At 35.4% G+C, this 16,642-nt stretch overlaps 1 protein-coding gene across 1 annotated transcript in view; it reads left to right on the top strand.

Annotated features, from left to right (window-relative positions):
• Positions 1–16,642, top strand: part of LOC148950546 (uncharacterized) — a 156,257-nt gene that overhangs the window by 88,529 nt on the left and 51,086 nt on the right. The window contains exons 7-11 of the mRNA XM_089092471.1: positions 3,543–3,725; positions 5,947–6,576; positions 13,817–13,994; positions 14,770–15,002; positions 16,222–16,431. Coding sequence (XP_088948597.1) covers positions 3,543–3,725; positions 5,947–6,576; positions 13,817–13,994; positions 14,770–15,002; positions 16,222–16,431 — 1,434 coding nt within the window. The remainder of the gene's footprint in view (positions 1–3,542; positions 3,726–5,946; positions 6,577–13,816; positions 13,995–14,769; positions 15,003–16,221; positions 16,432–16,642) is intronic.

Raw genomic sequence — 16,642 nt, 5'->3', positions numbered from 1 at the left:
TTTTTGTATGTTTACTTTCTCTTACCGAGGAATGTTCAATCAACAGTGACAATTCAAAAGGCGATACACTACACGCTATAAATTTTAAAGGAGAGCAAAAAATGATTTCGAAAGTACATTTTAGGCTCTCCAACGGCTATTAATAAACAGCTTGTTCGTATACAGGAGGTTCATTAGCGTTTTGCCTTAAAAACAGGCAGAACCTGTTTTGAGCAGGTTTAGTTTTGTGGACCAAATATTCCAAAGAAACAGGTCCAATATTCCTGTGACTACAGATTTAACCTCCTGCCTTCATTAAGTAAATGTATCTTTAAATATATATATATATATATATATATATATATATATATATATATATATATATATATATATATATATATATATATATATATATATATATATATATATATTAATATATATATGGGATGAAATATGGAGCGTGTAGGCTGAGAAGATGAAACCTCCTCTTCTCAAACGATACCTTATTTGGAATATTGCACTTAATTTTGAAAAGCAAATGTGCTAAGTGGTTTTTTTTTCACGATCCGTTGTTATTTAAAAGTTGAACTCTAAGCTAAAGAGCAGGGACTGAAGCAGTGGTTCCTCCCCCATGTTTAGGGTAATTCTGGATATAATGTTAAATATAAACATAAATTACATTGACTTTCTTTTGAAATGAAAATACAATTTGTTTTCAACATTACAGTTCAAACGTGTTGAGAGGCAAGCGATAGATCACTTGCAATTACCCACAAACAGTATTTATTGAACCCAAAAATTAAAGTGAAGCATTAATAGAAATATAGCTTATAGGGGAGGGGAGTTTTCCTCGCATACAGAATGATTTCTATCCATTTTCAAGTTATAATGCAGCCCTGTTCTTTCATTAAAAAAGGTTTATACAGAAGGTTTCCTTGAAATTGGGTCAAATGCATACGAATAGCTATGGTAAGTCTCTGGTACCTATTCAGGGAAGGAGGAGGAGGACAGGGCCAAATCTCCAGCATTTTTATTGGGGAGGGGGGCAAGATGGGTTTATATCCGGATAGTCAAGGGGCACGAGAATATAATAATTTTTGTCTTCCTATTATGAAGGGGGGGGGCAACTTCACCCTCCCTTGCCCCCCCCCCCCCAAAAAAAATGACACCACTGGAGGAGGAGATCGAAGCCCAGGCTCTTGAAACCCTAAACTTTCTAAAATTTTTTGGTATTTCTTATTCAAAGTATTAAATAAGATTGTTATTTATTATTAAGATTCTTGAAAAAAAAATCTGCATACGTGCCTGGCAGATCTACCCTGTGTTATCCCACGACTGGGGGATTCGTTGAAACTTCCAGGGAACCTAATGGAATTCAGATTCTGCTTTTTTTTGGAGGGGGGGGGGGGGGCGGGAATGAAGTTTTTTTAATCCGCACAAAAAAGTACACGCTGTGGGAATTTGTGTGGTGGTGGCACTTTTTGCCTCCTGCCTGTCCATGGACATATACTGGGAGTCTCCCCACCTCCAAATCCTGAATTTTATTCGATTTTTTGCACTTCTTATTCAAATTATCCAATAAAATTATTTTTTTTTATTATAGGGCCCCCTTGAAGTTTTGTTTTATTGTTGGGTCCCCTAAAAAAAGTCATTCTTAAGTGTCTGAGCCTTACATCCTACATACTTTGCTGTTAGTTTTGTATTATTTAGCTACCAGAATTACAATTATTTTTATTATATAACTTCACTTTCCCTAATGGTGAATTATAAACGTTTATTTTTTATTTGTTACAAGTGGAACGGTTCGCTATGTACTTTACAATACTCTGCGTCACACCCTGGAAATCCGATATTTTTCTTTGAAGCCCCCAGCTTAGGAACAGTAGAACAATGAAATGTTACAAAATAAAAATTTAAGACTGAAACAACAGCAAAATGGAGTGCCCTAGAAGAAAAACGTAAAAAACAGGAAATTGATCTTTTTCCTTCGCTGCGCATGGTTTATGCCACAAAATAATGGGGGATGCGCCCAAGGGATCACTCTCAGAAATTATGTACACCAGGTCGCGGGTGCCAAGCATCGTGAAACCCTGCCAAGCGTTTCAGGGAGTGTGCTAAGCGTGGCGCAGTTGTGCGGCACACGTGGCGTTCCGAGATGTACACCAAGTGAACGGAAGTCAACGCCCCTCAGATGCGCTCGCATAAACAATGAATTCCAAGCGTCTTATTTGACATCTCAAGTGTTTTCTTTATTTAGGCATCCACTCTACTCCCTTTCAAGCTATGTTGCATAAAAGGTTTTTCCCCCTTTCGGCTACTCATTTGTGAACATATAAATACGCAGCATACAAGTAACTTTCGACTGAAGTGTGACTTTCTGTAGATATACTTTTTTTATTTGAATGATATCTGTTTTCATCGACTGATACGTTTTTTATGCGTTTTTTTTATACCCCCGCCCCCCGAAAAGGCGGCATCCAGGACTTTTGTTTGGGGTTAATTTTTTCTTCGGGGTGGGGGGGGGTAGAAATAAAAAAAAAACGTATCGAAAATTCGAAATAGATATTGAATTATTTTCGATTTCTGGGAATATTTCTGGTCTAATCTGTTATTATGAAAGTAAAGAGTAACTTTAAACCCCAAAATGAGCAGAATGTTTTCTGTATAGCACTATAAAAACAAAAAATTGTTTGATATTCAACAAACATTGTTTGTATTGTTATCAACAGCAAAATTGGAATTTCAACAGCTGAAATTGAATATTAGAGACCATTTTTGAATTCTATTATCCTTATTGAATATCCGATCTGTTGAGAAACAAAAATGTTGGATTTTCAGATCCCTATTGAATTTCAATCTTGTTTGTTGGATTTCCGGTTCTTTGATTGTATTTCCATCACTATTGTTGTTCAATATTTTAGGCCTACAATCTTGTTGAACAATAAACTAATTGGATGTTCTAACAGATGTCAGGAGTGGTTCTAAACGACCAGTTTTTGATATAAACCCTAAAAAGTCCTTCTCCTGCTTAGAGGCAGACTTTCCGACTCATCATTAAGTTTAATGGAAGCGTTGGTTTCCTGCGAAACGCAAGTAATCATAGAACAGAAATGCCAAGACCCGATAGCAACACCGCTATTTAATTTGATATTTTCTGCTTTTATTGCAAAAAAACCTGACAGACACAAATTTGAAAATGACTGATAGGCCCATTCAGAATAACTATGACAATAGGCCACTACCCAGTTTTCGATCAATTTCTTGCATGATCCTAACAATTAAAACTTATTTGTTTGCATGAATTTTTGTTAATAGATATGCTAATCTGATGGAAATGTAACCATAAAACCATGGCATAAGGTCAAATAAAATATCACGTTTCATTTTGAATGCTAACTTCTCTAAAGGTCATTTAAAAAACCTTAGTATATTAGCTTACATAGCTGGAAAAACACGAGTTAAAAATGCTTTATTATTGACCATGGCAAACCACTAATTATGCTTAAGCTGTTTAACTAATTTGCATTATTGTTGTCTTTTTATGCATATCTCTCATGGTTTAGGCGCCGAATATGGCGTTTGCTGCGCTGCTCTTGACCAAATGGTGAAACCTGGCACTTGTCAGATTTCTGGGCCAGCAGAGTGTGGTGTTCCTTGTGGCAGTGATTTCGACTGTGCAGGAGCTGATAAATGCTGCTCATCAGAAGGCTGTGGCAAAACGTGCATGCCTCCTCAAAATCTAACAGGTAAATTACGTAAGGAACTAGTTTATATAGCACAGTCGTATTGTGACTAAGATTATAGTTACTACTACTACTACTATTACTACTACCACTACTAACAACTCACTGCATCACCAAGCCACCTGAGGCCAACACAGTTACGCACGCTCCTTTTTCATCCCAATCTATTTAAAATCTTCCTCTTTACATCCTCCCAAGAAATTCTCATTTCCCTTAAATCTTTTCTTACGACATCCTCCCAACCTGTTCAGTGACGACCTGCTTTTCGTTTGGCCCTAGACGGTTGGCCAACAAACACTGCCTTTGGACCCGAATCAAGACTATGAAGAAGTATCTTTGAATTATCAAGGACTAAAAAAGAACAACCAAAAAATTGATAATTCTTAGTTTACAATAATTCTTTTCTGAAAATATTGATTTGTATAAACAGATGAATATATGATGAATACAGATGAACAACTGATGAATGTTATTCTAATTGAGAAGCATTAACTTTATCAAAAGCTTCTTAGTTCCACATTTGAAGGGCTTAAAAGGTGTAGGGATAGTTATCAACAGTTATCAACAAAAAGCCCAGTGAACGCAAAGAGCAAAAGCTTAGAACAAGATTAGCAGTATAATGTAGCTAAGAAATTACCGATAATTCAAGCGATTTTTAATGTCTTCTAGCATTATTATTGGTAAAAAAGAAAGAAGAAACAGCTAAACAGAAATCTTGTCTACTTTTTTGTGCTGCTAATACAACTTTATGCTTCTAGTTTATTTAAATTGAGAGTAAAAGATGAGAAAAGTTAAATGAGATTGTAAGTTTTATGACAAAACTTAATAAAGCAATTGTAGCAGCAGCTCCCTACTATGTGTAGTGGGTTCGGTATCTATCAGGCATGCGTACTAGAATTTAGTTGTAGGAGTCGCGTCATTAGGGGACAGGGGGTATCTAGGAAGAATATTGCCCTTTTATAGAATAATTCTCGAAAGAGAGCGTAAAGCTCACTGTTGACGGTAAATCAAATGTGCGACGGTAAATTGTCAGTCTGACAGATATGACTAACTAACTAAAAAGTTGTTTTAACGTTCTAATTAACGGAATTAAAATTTTGTAACTATGAATAGTAATTGTATGTGTAGTTTGTACGTACGATTTAGTCAACGATCGCCCTTTCAAAGGTAAACGACATTTTTTGCCACTAAAACGCACACGATTAGGAGGATTACGGGCGGGAAATCATTACAAGTATTACCTAAAACTGAATAGTCAAAAAAATAAAAAAAATCCTATTGTGCTAAGACGATTCGATGTCTTGAAATTCATTTTGCGAGTCATAGCATTGGCTGACCATCTCAAAGACAAGGAGCTCATTATTGAATTTTCCCAACACCACAGGGAACTCCCAAATCAATTTTGATAAAAATTGACAGGGGATCTGTGTTAACAGTTCGAAAAGCTAACGAGAGGCTAGTTTAACATGAAGAAAACATAATCTCTTACTGATTATTAAACAAAATTAATGCTTTGTTATGATGTAAGTTTAGTTAAATCGGAATATCTTTATCTCCGGAACAAAACGGGAGAAGTTAACTGGTTTTCTAAGATCTCCAGGAGAGTAGGTGTCGGCTTTAGTTTCTGTCGTTTATTTTGATCTCTTATCCAAGCTCTACAAATGATGACAAGAAAGCCCAATCAGTTCTAAATAGTTTGGCAAAACAAACTAAAAAGTTTATAATGGAAGAGATAGGATGATCCTTTAGCGTATCGAATCCCCTTAAATTAAACTACTTTTGTGTCCCTTTTTCAATAGAGCAAGTTACTTTATTTCGGTAGCCTATTGGCTACACTAAGTAAAATTCACTAATTAACCAGCTTTTGGCAAGGAATTATGAAGAACTTGATATATTCGTCGCAGATTTTATTAAAGTATTATAAATGGAGTTAATATTTCAATTGAATTATTTACATAAGTAAAATTGAAAGTTGGCAAAGCACGGAGCATGTGTAGACTTAAATTCTACTTTTCCAAAAATATACTGGAGATAATATGTAAAAAGGTCTTTTTAAAAAGGTTTTAGAAGTTCCACTCAAACAGAGACAGGGAGAGAGAGAGATAGAAAGAGAAAGAGAGAGTGAGTGAGTGAGTGAGTGAGTGAGCGAGGGAGAGATAGCGAGAGACAGAGAGAAAGAGAAGGAAAAGTAACAAATCTAGTAATACAAACGTTTTTGTTACAGTCTGCCGGCAACAGCAGGCATTTACCGAATTGATGAGCACACACCAACAAGAAAGCAAGGGATATGTTCCTCAGTGTACGGCTGATGGGAAATTTGAGGCTCGGCAATGTTCAAGAAACGGCCTAGTTTGCTGGTGTGTCGACGAGCATAATGGTGTAATGCTTCGTGGATCTATTGGCCCAGCTGCTGGAGTTCACTGTAATAATTTTATTGAAGCTCTGGTTGAAAAGAGTCGTTCAGACTGTGGCACCAACTTGTGTCCACGTACTTGTCAATATGGCTACAAGACTGATCGAAATGGCTGTCAATTGTGTGAATGTGAAGATCCATGTATGAATTTTAAGTGCCCAAATGGGTTTAAATGTGAGAAAATTAAGGAGGAAGGATGTGATGGCTCTCGGTGCCCAGTCAAGCCACATTGTAAAGAAGTATTTGTAGAGCCTTGTTCTCAAGGACCTTTTCTAGCCAATGATGTGACTAAGGAGCCAATTCGCTGTTCTGTTGGGTCAAAATTCAGTTGCCCGTCTTTATACAATTGCGTCCTTAGCATTCAGCATAATGCCACCTTTTGTTGTCCAAAAAGGGAAGATGATGTTACTGGACGTAAAAATTCGGACGTAATGCCTACAGGTAAGTTCAGATTTCGAAATTATTTCTATCTGATTAACCCCTTTTAGGTAAAATAATCTCTTTTAACCGAAAACCCTGCATACATCGTCATGACTAAAACGGAAAGGGCATATCTCATGCTTTCATGTATCTACAAGAGAGAGAATATACGGTTTCTAAACTTTTCGAAGGAATGGGTGTTTATTTTTTATTTCAAGACTTCAAAGAGAAAAAAAAATCTGTATAAATTACTTTGCTTGGTAGAATGTCGATTCATTTTGCTATAAAGCCCATGGGATTATGCTTTGTAGATCTTGATTTAGTAAATTCTAGAAGACCATAACTTTCGTCCTATATTGGGGAACTTTTTATCCCTTTTCAAAAATTGATTGTTATTTTAATCCCTGACCCTCCCTTATATAATGAAAGTACCTTGGTTGGGGGAGTGTTTTTTTTTTTTTTATCACGGTGTGTTTTTTTTTTTTTTTTTTTTTTTTTCTTTTTTCTTTTTTCTTTTCTTTTTTAAAACGGTTACAGTTGTAGCTGAGATCCAGTAAAGTGGTAGCCACGGCCTGTAGCTGTCAATATTTTTTTTTTTTTTTTTTTTAAGAAACTCTTGTAGCGAATATTTCCTATGTAGCACTATTTTGAAAATAGTAATCTTCATTTAGATTCAACTGGCCAGTAATCTGTAATAATGAGATGTTTAGCAGATTTATCAGTAAATATGATGTTACTTCAATGTACCTTTAATTTATGTTTGAATCTCTTATTTTGCAGCAAAATTGGTTATCTACTCATTAGAATAAAGTTATCCTTTTCCAACCAAAGAAGCTTTGGTCTTGAATCAGGGCTTCCTTGGGTATAAAATATTCATTTACAAAATAACAAATAATAATACTTTATAAAGTTCAATAAATCTAGACCCAATGCTGCAAGAGCAAAAGCTTTAGACTCTGAAAATGTTACCCTTAATGCTTTAATTGTACCCTTGTTACCCTTAAAAATGAGGCGCAATAATATTGCCCTTAATAATGCGTTTGAGTTGCATTAAATAATTTCTTAGACCACACTGCTTTTCCACTTACGAAAAATTAAGAAAGAAAAGCGGGTTTAATTTAAACAAAGCCGTGGAACCAAAAGGGAAATGAAAAAGCGACAACAAAACATTAATTAATACAAAATAATCCGAATATTTCACCTCCACTTTCGGGAGCCTTTATCAAATAAAAAAAAAACTTTAAAGAAAAAAGAAACGGTTTTTAAAAATAAAACAATCTAAAAAGACGACAAAGTAAAAGCACGGGATAAAGAAAGAGAAGAAAAAAAAACAAATAAAAAACAAAAAAAATAAATACAACTCACATCATAAACACTTCCTGGACTTCTGCTACTCACTGAACAATGTCTATAGTGTTACTTACTATAGACATTCGTTTTTGTCTTGTTCAGTGAGACAAATCAGTTCTGGAAGTGTTTAGGATGTGAGCTATGTATATATGTATATTTTTTTGTAGTCGCTTTTTTCTTCTCTTTTTTCTCCCGTGTGTTTAGTTTGCCATTTTTTAGATGGTTTTATTTTAAAAAAACGTTTCTTTTTCTTTAAAGTTCTTTTTCCGTTGAGAAAGGTTGCCGGACGTGGAGCCGAAATGTTCGGATTTCTTTATTATTTAATGTTTTTTTTTTTTTCGTTCTTGTTCCCTGCTTTATTTAAATTGATTTGTATTAATTACTGCAGTTAAAATACTAAAATTAACTTCAGTAATTGACGCTGCAATTATTTTCAATTTCTAACACGCTACGTCTGTAAAGAAAGTGAGTGCTTAATTTTTTCTAACCTAAATTCTCTAATCAAAAACCAAGTCCTTCTTAGGTGTTGCACAAGGATAGATAGGTTCTATCCAAGGAAGCACACAGTGATTGAAACGGAATGTTTTCTTAAAGAAGCAACAGAGTTGAAATTCTTTATGTTCTCAGATTGTTATTTGCAACTTCTAGACAATGCCAAAAACTTGTTCCTTTAATTATCGATGCATGAAGTTCATTGTGAAAGATGCCGGGCGTGGCTCTAATTAAAACAAGTGTTTTATCTTGCCGTTTCCTTTGCGTGGTTTTAAGGTGTGTATTAGATACGTAAATGACCGTTTAATTCGTAAGTATACATTTCAAGTTTTTAATTCTTGAGCTTGCCACCATTGAAATGTTAGAATTTATACCTTTATTGATCTATCAACCATTTCAGCTTGAATTTCATGGTGGTAAAGGTGACACGTCCTTCTCAAGAAAGTTTTTCAATAAAGGTGACACCTTTTCCTGAAAAACTGGGCTTATGACATGGAGTTAACATTTGTCAAACTGCGCCTATCCCTTTTTTTTTTACTTCCAATATAGTTAAGCATATACGACAAACTCAAATTGTTTAATTTTCGGTTAAGAACCCGAAATAAAAGTAGGTACGGATGCAGTGATTTTTTTTGGAGGGCACCAAAAGTTGGGAGGGGAGAGATTAAAAAAGAAAACAAAACATGGTGAATTACGCGGAGATAAAACATATTACTGGCAATTTGTGAATTTCCAAGATTCTATAGAGTGCATGGTTTAAATATCTCCAACCCTGAGAACGAGCCTGTCCCTAAGGTATCACTGACCTGTCTTAAAAGCAATGAAAGGAAATATCCCCTGAACCTCCACTAGGTGCCTTTCTGTATAGTCAACATTAATGCTAGTGTTGTTTTCTCTTCTGAAAAATCAAAATGGCACCATGATCACCTTTGATGATGTGATATAATACCGGTCAGCACTAGAGTGACATGGACCTTGGCTTACAAAAAAGAAATCAAAATGAAAATGCAAAGAAGTAAAACTGACAAAAAAAGATATATTCTACCTCTATTATGGAAATACTTTTCATTTCCATCTTATTCCCTTCACAATAAAATTCTGTGAGCAGCACTGTGATAAGGATATATTTCCCAACATTCATCATATCCAGTTGGCAATTACTCTTCAGAATTCCCATCATCCATTAATTCCGTATCACCCTAATCCCAAAAATTTCATCCCTCCAAACTTTCGACTCCCTTTGATAGTACATAAAGTGCTCCAAGTAACCAATATCCCAAGACATTGGGCAAAAATATTGGCTACTATGCAATCTAGACCTCCCTAAATACTTCCTATTGTATACAATTCACCTTTTTGAAATAACCCACCTTGTATTCTTCCTCTGAAGCCAACTTTAATACAAAATCTCACTTAAAAGTATCATAAGAATGGAAGAGATGAATTTCGGTTTCTGATATCACAACAGTTTAAACAGGCAGAACCGATAAAACCCTCGCCAAGGCCAAGAATGTTATAATTGGTCAGCCTCAAATAAGTTCAGATCCCTTAAACCTCCGTTTTAGATAAATGTAGCTCAGGAAGTGGACGTAACCTCTAGCATGAACGGGTTTCGATTCAATTGATTTAGAAAATTAGGATTAGCAGAATTTCATTATACCATTTAGTTGAATACTAATCGCAATTCGAAATCCTATTGTGAATGGGAAATGCAAAAAAAAACAACAACAAAAAAAAACAAAAAAAAAAAACAAAAAAAAAAAGAAAAGTACAGAGCTTAGACTGAATAAATAAACATTTTCTTCTTGAGATTAATTAAAAAAAAATTTCCACAAAATAAGCTTTTCAAAGAAAAGTAAAGAACTCCATTAAACCATAAAAAATGAGCAAAAATAAAATCGCTTTCTATAAACACCTTATATGCCCCCAGGGCATAAATTAAAACCCTTGCCCTGAGGGCGGTGAGGGGGTTGTCATCCTCAAAGACCTAATTTCCAAAACTTTAAACTACGTTAAACAAAATGGCTATCTCAAAATTTTAATTGGATGTGTTTGGGGAAATGGTGGGCGTATGAGGGGCGTTAGTTGCTCTCCATTCACTTTCAACTAATAAAAAAGACACTAGCCTTTTCAGTTTCCAATCGAATGATCCCTTTTAAAGTTTCTACGACAATGCTTTCAATAAAAACCTTATATGCCCCCAGGGCATAACTTACAACCCTTGTCCCAAGGGCTCTGAGGGGGTTATCATCCTCAAAGACCTAATTTATAGAAGTTTTAACTGCGTGGAACAAAATAGCTATCTAAAATTTTGATTGGATGTTTGGGGAAAAGGTCAGCGTAAGAGGGTGGTTAGTTGCCCTCCAATCACTTTTGACTGTTAAAAAGGGCACTAGCCATTTGAATTTCGAATCAAGTGAGCCCCTCTTCAAGTTTCTACGACAAAGCTTTCAATAAAAACCTTATATGTCCCCAGGGCATAATTTACAACCCTTACCCTGAGGGCTGTGGGGGGAGTGTCATCCTCAAAAATAAAATTTCCAGACCTTTCAACTACTTTGAACTAAATGACTATCTCAAAATTTTGATTGGATGTGTTTGGATAAATGGTGGGCGTGGAAGGGGTGTTAGCATTCCAAAAACTTTCGATTATTAAAAAGGGCACTAGCCATTTCAATTTCCAATCAAATGAGTCCTTTTTGAAGTTCCTACGACAACGCTTTCTATAAAAAAAACATATATGCACTCAGGGTATAACTTACAATCCTTGCCCCGAGGAAGGATTGTAGAACTTCCTTCCTCAGGACCTAATTAAGAACTTCCAGACCTAATTTCTAGAACTTTCAACTACGTTGAACAAAATGGCTATCTCAAAATTTTTTTTTTATTGGATGTGTTTGGGCAAAAGGTGGGCGTAAGAGGGATGCTAGTTGCCCTCCAATCACTTTCCACTACTAAAAAGGGCACTAGTCCTTTAAATTTCCAAGCGAATGAGCCTTTTTGAAGTTTCTACGACAAAACTTTCTATAAAAACCATAAATGCTCAAAGAGCATAACTTACAACCCTTGCCCTGAGGGCTGTGGGGGAGTGTCCCCCTCAAAAACATAATTTTTATCTGGAAATCAACTACACTGAACAAAATGCCCCTCTCAAAATTTTGATTGGATATGTTTGGATAAATAGTGGGCGTGGAAAAGGTGTTAGTTGCCTTCCAATCACTTTCGACTATTAAAAAGGGCACTAGCCCTTTCAATTTCCAACCGAATGAGCACCTTTGGAAGTTTCTACGACAACACTTTCTATGAAAACCTTATATGCCCCCAGGGCATAAATTACAACCCTTGCCCTGAGGGCGGTGAGGGGGTTGTCATCCTCAAAGACCTAATTTCCAGAACTTTCAACTACGTTAAACACAATGGCTATATCAAAAATTTTGATTGGATGTGTTTGGGGAAACGGTGGTCGTGAGTAGGGGGCTAGTTGCCCTCCTATCGCTTTTGACTATTGAAAAGGGAACTAGCTCTTTGAATTTCCAATTGAACGAGCCCTTTTTCAAGTTTCTAAGACAACGCCTTCTATAAAAACCTTATATGCCCCCAGGGCACAACTTACAACCCTTGCCCTGAGGGCTGTTGGGGAGTGTCCTCCTCAAAAGCATAATTTCTCTCTGGAAATGAACTACGCTGAACAAAATGGATATCTCAAAATTTTGATTGGATGTGTGGGGAAATTGTGGGCGTAGAAGGGGTGTTAGTTGCCTTCCAATCACTTTCTACTAGCCTATTAAAAAGGGCACAAGCCACTTCAATTTTCAATTGAATGAGCCCTTTTCGAAGTTTCTACGACCACTCCTTCTATACAAAGTGCCCTGGTCTAGAACCAAAAAAAAAGAAAATAAATAATACATTGTGCCAACATCGTTCTTTACTTAGGCAGCGCGATTGCGCTGCCTTTGATTCTGACTGACCAACATTGTAGAAACCACTGACAGAAATTGTGACATAGACTCTGGCAGCATTTAAATAAACACAGTAGAGTGACGTATGCAAGAAAGGAAACCTCCTATTTTCATATTGTTTTTTGTTAATACAAATACTGCTTGCACAGCAAGCGGGGTTTAAGGTTAATATATTCATAACGTTCTAAGCCTATAGTATTTACCGACGTATTTGTTAGAGGAAGAGCTAGGGAACAAAGCAACCAACCAGGTCATTTTAGTCGACTGGTAATGGTAATGGAACCATTAAGTAATGACACTAGTTTCTAATTATTGTAAGTTCAACCAGCTTTTCTCTTTTCCATAGGATTGCTCTATTATATGCACTAAAATATGATCATTAGCGTTCGGCAATACCCAGTTTTAAAATTTCTATTTATCCTGATATTGAGCTGCTTGTTGACAATGAGATTTTACTAATACCTGAGCCACGTAAAACGAAATTACGTACTACTGCAGTGATTTAATGAGTTCTCTATGTTCAACGTTCACGCCGAGTTTTCATGACTGACCAATTAGAATTCAGATTCAAAGAAACATTTGTTGGAGAAAAGATGGAAAGTTTGAAGTTTCCATCAGTTCGAACGGAAAATTATGTTGACTCTGAAAAACGATACAAAGAAAAATTATTAGTAGGAAACATTTAGAAACAAATTAGTGTTAATGAGGCTTCTCAAACCAAGTTTTTCGCCAACAATTATTTGATTCTGTGGGATAGGTTTGATGTTAAAAGCATCGAAGAATAAGGGTCATTCGTGAAGTTTTTTCCCGTAGGTATGGCAATAGCATAGCTCGAGGATAATTCTTAGAAACGGGTAGTACTAATTTGTAGAATCAGTTGAATCCAAATCCGTTCACAAAAGATGTTTAGAAAGTATTCCAAGCTAGAACCAATCAAGACTGATTGATTTGAAATCAGCTAACGCTGACAGTAAGATTTTTTTTTCCGAAAAAATGTGATCCGGTAGCACTTTCTAAATTACAATGTAAAGCTACGACATTGGCTGGTTCAAAAATTAAATGATCTAGAAAATCAAGTCGCTAGCATCTGGTAATTCCGGGATTAATAGGTTAAATCTATGTTTAAAAAAAATTTTCATTATGAATACGGCCTATTATGTTATGATAAGCTCTGGTACAATAGGATTTTGACTAATTTTTAAAGGATTTTGTTGCTATTTTCAAATTTAAATCTTTTCAAGATGTGATATAAGGTTCATAGGAAAACTTCAAAGATGCTTAAGTGCTCTGAAGTAAAACTTCATTGGATTTCTTGAAATATTTTCAAATTGACAATAGAGAAAAAACGCGTAAAAAGTTTGTCAAAACCCTATGTTCTGAACACACTTTAGTTTCAGAAGGTTTCTAATTTGAATTGATCTTAAATAAGACTGATTTAATACATTTTTTTATATTTTAAGTATGTCAGGTTATGAAGCGACTGACTGAAACGCAGGGAAGAGATCTAGCAAACAAAGGCTTGTCATTGTCTCTCATGGAACCAAGATGCAGTCCATCTGGAGAGTTCGAGCCACTTCAATGTGATAGAGCAAGTTGCTGGTGCGTTGACGAGTTTGGAATGGAGATTCCGAGAACAAGGTGAGCAATCATAATAATATTGAGCCATATTACAAGTTGCAATCAAGTGACAATTTTTAACTTTCAGCGAAAGTTATTTTCAAATTTAAGTTTCAATTTAAGCTATTAATTTAGCTTTGCGCAAGCACTAATGGCATTCTAGCTTTTCAGGAGGAAGGAGTAGAGTGTCTGAGTGTTGGCAGCACTACACTTATTTGTGGTAAAATTTTGCGATGTAAAGTATTTTTGACAATTTATTCAGTTTTTTGGTTTGAAAAAGACATTAGTGTTTTCTTTCGTTTAAATTCAATCCTTTGAAATGTATGGAAATACAGTGGGCTTATTAAAACTTTCCCTTAAACGATTTAAATTTGAATTGAAGTTAAAATTAATTAGTTTGAACTTATTTAATAAATTAAAAAATGACACTCCAGCCTTCCCGGGGGGGGGGGGGATTAAAGGGTTTGCAATACCACTCTGATATGTGGTAATTTTATGTTCGTTTATAATTTCACCATGAAATATCCACAACTTTAGAGTATCCGTTATGGTTGCTATATTACGAAATCAATAACTGATTAAAATAAAGCATAAGCAAATATTTCGGCCTCATAACTAATAGCAAAATATAAGGCAAAACATTAAAACAAAGAAACAAACAAAAAACACCACACAAAAAACTCTTTCACAAAATAAAGATGAACTAAAAACCATAAATAAAATATTGAAAGTGCCTCAGCTTCATCATCTCATAAAAGTTCAGCTATGTTTTATATTTATATTTTTTCAATTGCAGGGGTCCAAAAGGACTTGTGAAAGATTGCAAGCGTTCTAGAAACGATGTAGATTGTGAAGGATCTAGCATGTGTCGACTCGGCTGTGATTTTGGATTTGTTATGGACCCAAATTCCAATTGTCCAAAGTGTGAATGTAGAGACCCCTGTGAAACCTTGAATTGTCCTGAGGATAAAACATGCAAAATAATGACTCCTTCATGTGAAAAGGGAGATTGCCCACGTCTTCCTTTTTGTAAGTAGCGCTTTTGAATTAAGTCAAAATGCAAGTCAAAATATTATATGCTCTGTAATGTAAGAGTTAATGTGGGGTAAAACCGTATCAAGCCTGAAAATGTTTCTTTCGTATTGAAAATTCGAATTTTTATGGGCTTTTGAGCCTTGTAAATGTTGCTTGCCTAGTCGTTCCTTGAAAATTAAGGATGGGCATGGACACAAAAGTCACTCTGACAGGGCCTTTATTTTAGGTCTGAATGTGATGAATTTATTTTAGGTCTGAATATAAATGGATATCCAAAGAATAGACATTTTCGCTCTTCTCAGTCGTAAAACAACAATTTTGGCCCTAACAGGGCCTTACAGAGCTCAAACATCAAAAAGAGCAATTGAAGGCCAAAATCTTCCAAATTTGCATGAGAGGTCTTTCATAAATCTGTATAAATATATCAGAGGAAAACTTTACCCTAGAACCGCTCTTCGTTTGAAAGAACTTGTTTGGATTAGCCATTAATAGTAGGCTTTAGGGGTGGGGTCTGGGGTAGGGGTCTATTGAAGTATTTTAGGTTTAAAATGAAAGATTATTTTTATCCTTCTCTTCACAGAGTAGTTCAAATTTTGCTTTACTGGAATAAATACAGATTTCCGAACGCTTATCTATTATTTTTTTTTGTTACTCTGGAATAAGGGACAAATGTGTTGAAAGGTTTCTTATTTTATCCTAATAGTTTCAGGCACCAGACTTGAACTTCATCGTAAGGAGTAGAGGGCTCTGGGGAACCAGTAACCCTAAACTCTCATATATAGGGTAATTTCTGTCTTCTGTCTCTTCTTTTGGTTTTAGCATCGCACCTTGCTTTTACTTTTTTTTTCTTTTTCTTTTGCATTAAGTCTAAGAAACTGATGAGACTTGCTTTAAGAATTATTGCTTACTGGCCTTATTCTAGCTTTGATATCAAACAGTCCGTTTGTAAAAAGGATGCGGTCTTAAGCATACTAAGACATTTTCAAGAGTAAAGACGAAGGAAAAAATAATGCCACTGTATTTGTTAGTTTTTACAAGTTGTCTGCAAACCCTGGAAATCGCTGATTTGGAGACCAAAGAGATGTAAATCATATGGCAAAGTACCCATTTACTTTTAAAGGTCTACATGATATAGGAAATATCTGGGTTGTTACAATTTTTCCCTTTGACTTATACACATTTTAAAATGATTTTCTAAAATCAATTTTTACAGGTGTCGATTCTAACCGTCGCTCATCTGATATACAAGAAGAAGAAGAGTATGAAAGAGCATTTTCATCTCTTTCATGTCCTGGGGATAATTACACAGGCAAAATAGTAACTTGCAAAATACGTGGTAGATCCATGAATTGTCCCACTGGCTTCGGGTGTTATTCGAATACTACCGTTGAAGGTGCTTTAGGCATTTGCTGTCCTGTTGCAGGTAATAATGCTCTTTCTACTACTCATACTTAGACTAGATATGTTTATGACCTTTCTGCTGCATTGAATACTTCGAACCAGTTACCTACCAAGAAATTTATTTGGGGGACGGCTCCCAAAGCAAGGGAAACAGGAGAATTATATACAAAAAATGTGCACAATTATGAAAACAATCTTTAAAATCTTGCGATTTCGGTACGAGGAGGGGTAAA

Source organism: Artemia sp. Qi Xiang Cuo, chromosome 7, assembly GCF_049724085.1.
Source record: "Artemia sp. Qi Xiang Cuo chromosome 7, ASM4972408v1, whole genome shotgun sequence".
Taxonomy (NCBI): domain Eukaryota; kingdom Metazoa; phylum Arthropoda; class Branchiopoda; order Anostraca; family Artemiidae; genus Artemia; species Artemia sp. Qi Xiang Cuo.
Note: the sequence above shows the minus strand (reverse complement) of the source record. Positions and strands in the feature narration are given on the sequence as shown.